This window comes from Antrostomus carolinensis, unplaced genomic scaffold (genome assembly GCF_000700745.2).
Source record: "Antrostomus carolinensis isolate BGI_N321 unplaced genomic scaffold, ASM70074v2 scaffold22966, whole genome shotgun sequence".
Classification (NCBI taxonomy): Eukaryota; Metazoa; Chordata; class Aves; order Caprimulgiformes; family Caprimulgidae; genus Antrostomus; species Antrostomus carolinensis.
The window spans coordinates 1,005-9,715 of NW_010322808.1; the positions used below are offsets into that span (position 1 = coordinate 1,005).

Here is an 8,711-nt window from a genome sequence, read left to right on the forward strand (position 1 = left end):
GGGGGTTGGAACTGGATGATCTTTCAGGTCCCTTCCAACCCAAACCAATCTGTGATTCTGTGATTCTATGATATACACATAAAGGGCCCTATAGTCCAAGGTTACAGCAGACTGCAAAAAGGAAAGATCTCACCTGTGTATGCTTGGAGCTGAGGTAGGAGGGGGTCATTGAACAGAGATGCTGTGGGTACGTTGGTGTGTTGTCTGCTGGAGATGTGTGCTGCGAGGGGAAGATGCTGAAGGGCCTGGTATATTAATTTGTTTGTGCTTTTCAGGCTGCAGTAGAATTTGGATTCTCAGTCCCTGGGCTGTGGGTCAGCCAGGAGGCTTGGCCACCTAAGCATGGGGGTTGGAACTAGATGATATTTAAGATCCCTTCCAACCCAAACCATTCTATGATTCTATGGGCTCACTTGGGCTGAATTTGTCTGTGTTGCCTCCTCTGCTTGCTCAGTGGGGTGGAAAGGACATGTCTCTGCAGATGGCTGATATATCCATCTGCCAAGCCTTCAAGTGGAGACCTGTCCCCTCTTAATGTCCCACCTGGAGTGCTCCCCATGGCCATGGCCTGGACACCTGGATGGGGCTGGTGGGAGCTGCTTTTCTGCTCTTGGCAAATATCTCCTGGTGAAGAAGGACCAAATTTCTCTCCACCTCCCATGTCTGCTACATGCAGGGATGGAGGTCAAGAGATGCAGTTTCATCTTGGAGCTGGGCTGGGAGGTGAAGAGAGAGAGAGATTTAGAGAAAGGGGTAAATAGTCCAAGGTGAAGGGGTGGGAGCCTGTTGAGTTGGGGCTCAGGGGAGGGTGGAAAAGAGCAGGGTGAACAGGGACAGTCTGTGTATGGGGAGCTGAAGCCCCAGGAGTGGTACAGAGGTCTACCAGGAAAGGGAGAGCAGCGGAAAGGTGGGCAGGGGCAGCTTGTGCAACATGGACAGACCCCATGGGATGTGTCTGGAGCAGCCAGAGAGGTACATATAACTCTTAGGGTCCAAACTCAATTGAGGCCACCCCATGGCCTGGGGTCACTCATGAAGAGCCAAGTCAATGGGGAGCGTGATGATGTCCCAGTTGTGACTGCTGAAGGTTCTGGTGAGGAAAGGGGTGGTTGCAAGACAACCTTGTAACCTAGAGAGTCTCCAGGAGGAGAAACTGGGGAATCCCTCTTGAGATCCCCTGACCAGTCTTGCTTTTCCTTTCCCAAAGCAGTGACGATTGTGTGTAGGGACAGATTGTGTATGGGGACTTGGACCATGGTGGGGACAGGGCTGTGAGGTTGAGCTGGAGGGTTGTTTTGGAAAGACCACAGGCCCAGACAGACCCACTCAAGTACCTGGTGGAGGCGATGGGAGAACAAAGCATTGGAAACTCAAGAGATCATAGCTTTAATTAGGGACCTTCCCCAGGCAACATGTCCCCTTGCCCTGCTGCAGACACAAGCCTCTTCCCCACACATGGAAATGTCGAGGAGGAGGGACAGAGGAGATCAGGGAAGGAGAGGAGGAGGAGGAAGAAGAGATATGAAAGTTAAGTAGCTCTATGGGTCAAAAATATACAACACTGATATCATACATGGCTGTCAGTCCCCTCTGGTCAGCAGGCCAGAGCCGAGTGGTGGCCCCACACAACCAACCCTGCTCCAAGTCCCCCCTGCCCCATGGGGGTTCACTTCCGTCGACCAATTTGGGCCATGAGGTGTGCGTTGGCAGCAGCCTTTGCCCTCAAGTTCTTGGCTTTGGCGATGTTGAAGAGGATGTTCATGATGTTGGTGGGGACGTCAAGGGAGAGGGTGACCTTGGTGCGGCGGTCGCTCTTGGCTCGGTTTTGGTATGTCTTCCCCTTCACCTGTGCTTGGGAGACGTATTTGTAATGGCCTTCCCCTGGGAATGTCCTTTTCCCCATCTCTTCATCCACTGCATCTTCCCCCTCTTCCTCCTCAGATGCCTCCTCTGGTGATGGGGAGTCGAAGCCACGCTTGTCCAAGATGGCATTTTCCTCTGGGTGGCTCTTCTGGGCTTCAGCGAGGGCAGCGTTGAGGCAGCTGAAGATGGATGCGGTGTTGTAGAGGCGGAGAGCCCGGCCGGTCTCCGTGGCGCAGAGGAGGGTGAGGAGGAGAAGCAGCCTGGTGTGGGGCATTGTGGCGGCCTGCCTGGAAGAGAGAGTGAGGGGAGGGCAAGAGATGGGCATGAGCTTCTTGTGAGGCTCAGGACAGAGTACCATCATCTTCCCATTCTCCCACATCCCATGGACCTGGTTACACCTCCCAGGTCTCACCCAGGTCCCATCTAATGGGAATGAGTTGCTTTGAGGCCTCCTCCTCCTCCAACATGCAACCCCCCAGCCCTTGGTGTTGGGGTGCTGGGTGGGAGGTGGGATGTCCAAGGTGCTTTGCAAGGCTGCAGCCTCCATGGAGAGGAGGATTTGGCCATCTCTTTGCTGCAATACATGTGCCTGCTGCAGGAGAGCTTTCTACCATGCCCCCTGCGTGGTGCAATCTTGTTGCAGGCCCCATGAAACCCTCTCCACCTTACTAATACCTCCACAGAGTAAGTGTGTGTACCACCAACTGCTGTAAAGGTGGATTTTTCTTTCAGCTCCTCTCTGGTCAGCCTGAAGCCATCAGAGATGTTTCTGCATTCTCTGAAGTTGGCAATTGCTCGTCTCACACAACTTGCTCTGGAAAGGGCATGGAGAATAGGGTAGTTTGCAGGACTGGAGGGGGAATCCAGCATGATGGTCCCATGTCTTGCCTCCAACCCTGGCCTGGGGTGCTCTGAGGTTGCCTGTTACCCCATGGCTCCATCCCTAGGACCCACCTCCACCCAGGCTGCCTTGTCTGATTATACATTTGGGGCACATTCCCTGCCATGGACAACCCTGCCTGGTGACACCACCAAAATCACAGCACAGCAGCATCACTCCCTGCAGGAAATATGGTCATTTTTGGGTCTTGGGAGGGCTGAAAACCTTGGGATAACCCTCTTGCTCTGCAAAACTTCGCTGTCTCGGAGTCCTGTCTCTCCAGTAAGTGACCCATCTCCCTGGGTACTTCCTGACCGCTCAAAAAGGCCACCTAAATTGCCACGAGGGATCTCTCGGTTGGGGTCTTTGACCATGTTGAGGTCAGACAAATGTCCCCAAGGCCAGCCCCGAGGACACATGGCCCCTCAAAATGCCTGGAGACACGCTGTCATTCCCAATCTTCAGGCCCCATCTTGTGGCAAGCACATCGCATGGCAAGCCCTGGTCAGAGGACAGTCCCCAGGGGTGTGGGGACCCTGCCTGGGGCTGGGGTTTCATTGCTGGTTTGGGGCTGTGAGCTGCTAAGTTATTTCTTATTCAGTTGGGGCCGTTCAGCCTGGAGAAGAGAAGGCTCCAGGGAGACCTTCTAGTGGCCTCCCAGTACCTGAAGGGGCTCCAGGAAGGCTGGGGAGGGACTTTGGCCAAGGGCAGGGAGTGACAGGACGAGGGGTGATGGCTTGAAAGTGGCAGAGGGGAGATGGAGCTGAGATGTGAGGAAGAAATTGTTTGGTGTGAGGGTGGTGAGACAGTGTCCCAGGTTGGCCAGAGAAGCTGTGGCTGCTCCTCCCTGGAAGTGTTGAAGGCCAGGTTGGATGAGGCTTTGAGCAACCTGGTCTAGTGGAAGGTGTCCCTGCTGATGGCAGGGGGGTTGGAACTGGATAGGCTTTAAGGTCCTTCCCAGCCCAAGCCATTCAACGATTCTATGATTCTACTTCCCATGGGGATTGGGGGACAAGGAGGCTGGTGGAGGCTCCTGGGAACCTCTTGAGGAGCAGGATGGCTCCTGTGAGTCTCTGTGGACATATGTGTCTTCGTGCCACCGCTTGGAAGGGAGGCTGTGCCTGGGTGCACAAGGGGCTGCTGGGTGAGGGAGATCTCCTTAGACTGATCCAAACCCAAACCACTTGTCCCCAGGAGTTATCACCCTGGACCTGCTCTTCTTCCACTGAGCCATGGTCCCTGAAACTCCTGTCACCTTAACTCTGCCCTTCACTGTCCTGTGGAGGGGGTGTTTGGAGCAGATCACACAGGCAGGATTTGAGGATACTGCTTGATTTCCACTTCTTTGCTTCAACCCCTCCTGCCCAAAACCCCACAGAGATCCTCCAGGCAACAAGTCCCCATAACTCTACCCTGTGTCCAGGCGAGTGGGGAAGGACGTGCACCAGACGTGGCATGACCCAGGGAGCATCTACAAAGCTGTTGCTGTAGGATGGGGGACAAAAACCCTTCCCAGGAACACAATTTCCATGCAAGGGTGATTAGGAACCCAAAACTCTCCTTCCTTCAGCCCCAAATCAGACATTTTGTCTTAGTTTTTGCTTGCAAAATCTTAACAGAACAAACATCTTCCACCCCAAAACCTTTCCTTTTCCACCTCTGATTTAACCCCCGATGAAGCAGCACCTCCCTCAACAAACTCCTCGTATCCCCTGTTAGCAGGATGGGGAGCTTGGGGCATGAATTTAGAAATTGCTGAATTTCTTGCCTCTGTCTGCAACCCTGGGGACACTGTTTGACCCCGAGCTGCTGGATGGAGAATGGGAACATCTCCTGAAAGCTCTTCCAGAGCCAGCACAGTTACTGAGAGAGAACTGAGCTGCTCTGAGCTGCTACTGCCCTCTCCAGAGCTGTGGAACAGCATCTCCACCTCATCTCTCCCCGACAGCTATTTCACAATTGTCTGAGATGGGTGGTTTGTCCCTAAAGCCAAATCAGGCTTTTTCTGATTAATAAAACTCTTTGGAGACCTTGGCCAAGGAAGAGGAAATGCAGAGCAAGGGGGAAAACACAGCAAAATACATCTGCACCCAGCACCTGGTTTCCTGGTCCTTGGCTATAGGGTGGATATCCTGGAAAGAAGAAAAATCAAGGCAAAGCAGCAAAAAAATGCAGCGTCCGACGGTTCTGCCTGGACATGAGCTGATTTTTTTCTTATTATTATTTCTGCACAGGAATTTTGTGCCCCAGCATGCTAGAAAGTTTTTTTTTTTGGACCATAAAACAAGCTGGAATTGGGTTTTCCATCTCCCCCAAATAAATAAAAAGCAGGAAAAGAAGAAAAAAACCACCCGCGGTGGATCTGAGGAACTTGGGGAGTTAAATCTGTCGCTGCTGGAGGGTGACCTACAGGTCCCATTCATTGTGAGTGGAAATTGCTGGGATGCCTGTGAGTAATTTATAGGTATGATATTGAGGTGGTGCTGACAACCATGGCAGGAATCATTTTGTATCGTCTAAAGATTTGCCTCTCAGCTTTAAAAAAGTAAATCGCTCCGGCAAGGCAGCTCTGCAAACTGGGGACAAAGCTATTTACTGGTTACAACTGGGCTCCTCGGCAGCGGAGACACTGGATTAAGCTAATTTTTTTCCCTGTCAAAAAAAAGTAAGTCTGGAATAAAATAATCTTGTTGGATGAGACCTGTAGAATTTTAAAACTCTGTCTGATACCACCTCCACTTTCCTAATGAATCTCTCCTGGGGATACTGATTCCCAGGGCTCCAAAATTCAAGCTGACCTGGTGGAGATGGGGCTGTGCTCACCTCTCCTCCCCATCCCTTTAACCACAGCAGTGATTTGTCTCCCTACTTTTTAATTTCTCAAGATTTCCAAACTCTTCCCATGCTGCCCAGCTTGATCTGCTTCTAAAACCCATAATAATAATATTAATAATAATAAAGATATTTCTTTGGTTAGGAGGGAGGGTGAAGGGAGTCTCTTAATATCTCAAACTGCTTTTCCGTGTCCTACCTGGAGTCTGATCTCCCAAGGAAAGCACTGAAATATTTAAAATTTGTGCAAATGAAGCTGGCTTCTGGTTAATAAATGAATTCCAGGCACTTACCTGGTAGTCCTCGGTGGTCGGGATGGGAAGGGGTTGCCGCGGTCTCACTTCGAGGAGAGAGACATCAGGCGCCTTCCCCTGAACTTCTATACCCTCGCTTTTCTTTTATTGTTATTAAGAGGGCTGTGATATTTTTTCTCTCTATGGAAACGCTTTTCCCCTCCCTTGTGTATATATAAAAATGAGTGATCACGGGGTTTGAGTCGTAACTCCAGACGTGGAGCCTTCGTTTGGGCATGATTTCATTAAAATGAAATCAGAGGGAGTTGGCAACGTCATGGGGCTGCGGTGCCTCTCCCCATTCAGAAGGTAAAAAAAAAAAGGGGGGGAAAAAAACAACCCCCCAAAACATCTGAACCTGACAGAACCTGATGAGAATCACCTGAAAATGGGGCTGTCACCAACGCTGGGACTTTGCTGGATCACGCAAACACGCTTTTCCCCTGCTCCTCCATGTAGGGTGGAGGGATATTTTCAATGCACAGGTTTTTATGACCCCTAAGGATGCCTGTTGGGGTTTTCAGAGTTGATTAACGGTGTTATCCTAATTAATGTTTCTTTATTTGAAGAGTGGGGCTGGTGATGCACCTTGGCAGGGTTTTGCCTCAGGGAAGTGCTCGTAAAGCCCATCCGCAGCCAGGACAGACTTGCCCCGCTCACACTGCTCTGCCCTTTGCCTGGTTTCTCATCTCTGGGGGGTTTTGTCCTCCTATGCAGGCAGGGAAACCTATGGAAGATGATTGAAATTTTGGGAAACTTCTTCCAGGATGTGGTAGCATCATCCCAGGTGCAGCATGGAGGTAGAGATGTGTGTCTTGGAAAAAAAAACCCTCTCAAACTCCCCAAACCCACTGAGGTCCAGCAGAATTAATTCAGATTGCACCAAGACAGCAACCAGACAGGAAAACTCCCCAGTCTGGAGTCTCAGGACCACTCCAGTCCTGGTGTGGTCAGAGAGGTCTCCTGCAACGTCCCACAGCACTGGTTTGCAGGCAAAAGTGCTTTGTGCTACTAAGAGGATGGGAATGGAGAACTTGTTGCTTGAAACAGGGGTTGTTCATGTGGTCCAGGGCTGAGGCATCCAAAGGAGTCAGGTCTCTGTTGGAAGATCCTTCTAATGGCCACCACAGATTTGTGGTTAGGGTTTCCTGGCTGTCCCAGGACCTTGCTCAGCCCTGCCTGCTTATCAGAGCTCCTCTCTGAAACCTGCTTTGAAATGCCATCGTCACCTTCTTCTAGCAAAGGGCTGGTGGGGTGGAGTTATCCCTGGGAAGGGACAAATCCTACCAAAAGTGGGGAAAACCCTTTGAGTCCCCCACAAAAGATAACAACAGCCAGTAGTTGACCCTGGATGGGCTCTGAGTTAGGATGGGGAGATATTCTTGCTCCCAGACCACACCAGCAATGGTTACAGGTGCTCCTTTGGAGAAGAGGGGACATGACTGTGGATATTCTTTGATAAGCATCTTTGAGCTTCTCACCCAGCCCATGAAGATGCTGGCCATTGTCTGAGAGGCACTGACTGGTAACTGTGAGAGCTCTCCTTTGGCTTCAATCCTGTGTTTTCCCCTTAATCACCTCCAGCTGTTGGCTGAGACACATCAAGATCCACCACTCCAGAAATTCACTCCTCTTTCATTTTCATTTGAAGCTTTCATCTCCTGGGCTGATGTGTTCATTTCTCCTCCTTCACTAAGATGTGGAAGGTGGCTTGTTTATCCAAATCTTTGGAGCCTTTGGTAGTATTTTTGGGCAAGCAAACCCGTTTGTAGACTTCAGCACAAAGAACTGGGTGGAAAACTCCATTAGAGGGACTTCTTCCTAGCAAGAATGAGGGAAATCACCATCTGGCCCGCAGTCCTTGCTCCTCTCCCTCTGGCAAATGCTTGTGGGCTCATTCATTGCCAGAGGGACGAGCTTTCTCTAAAGGCTGCATGGTCCCTGGAGCTGGTGAAACCCTTGAGCTCATGCTCTGAGGAAGCAGTAATAGATGAGAGCTATTTCCAACCCCATCCCCTGTGGTGGAGGTCCATTAAGAATTATTTCCCCTTGTGCTCATTGCTGGATGTGCAAGTTCTGATTCTCAGCAACTTTCAGCTCCTGCCTGCTTGGCTTGTGTCCTGCCTTCCCTCGACCTTCATGGGGTAAGAAAGATTTAAGTCAACACCATTACCTGGTAGCTTAATTAGTGTCGGTGGACCCGGGGACATCACAGGGCAAAGCCTGAAACTTGTCAGGAGGTACCTAGCTAACTTATTGAAATATATGAAATTCTTTGGGTGGTGCTAAGCTCCACTCAGGTTTAACCCAACTCAGGTTTGACTATCCATGGAAGAAGGCTTTGGGCCTGAGGTGGACAGTGAGAACTTCACCAATGTTTCTCTCCTATCGTGCCTCCTTGGAGAGATATGTTTTGCATCCTTCTGCTCCCTGAGGGCTGCAGATGTTGACTGTGGTCCTTGCAGAAAGCTCAGGAGACACTTGGACCCTGTTTGGCTCAGACCACTGATAGCCTGGCATGCTTCAGAGTAGGTTAGGAACTCACCTCCTCTGATTTTGTTGGTCTGAGGGGGGTTGAGAAGGGGGTTGAGCACATAAATACACGTGGGATGGGAACTCTGGGTGCTGACGTGACCAATGTGTGCTTCATGAAAGGTGTGTGGGCACTCAGAAAGTGGGTCCCTCTCTGCCTACCAGAGGGGGATGTCTCCATCCCATGCCTTGGCATCACATCCCATTAGGGTAGAGGAGTACTTTAAAAGGGCCAATGGAACCACTGGAAGTGCCTCCAGTGGCATTTTGGACTGAGTTTTCCCCTGTTCAGAGGAGATCAGCTGAGGGAT

General features: G+C 50.9%; 1 protein-coding gene across 1 annotated transcript; it reads right to left on the reverse strand.

Moving 5' to 3' along the window:
* Positions 1–1,639: 1,639 nt before the first annotated feature.
* Positions 1,640–2,139, reverse strand: UCN3 (urocortin 3). The gene has a single exon (XM_010170393.1). The coding sequence runs from the start codon at positions 2,135–2,137 to the stop codon at positions 1,667–1,669; it is 471 nt and encodes a 156-aa protein (XP_010168695.1). The 5' UTR covers positions 2,138–2,139; the 3' UTR covers positions 1,640–1,666.
* Positions 2,140–8,711: the final 6,572 nt, after the last annotated feature.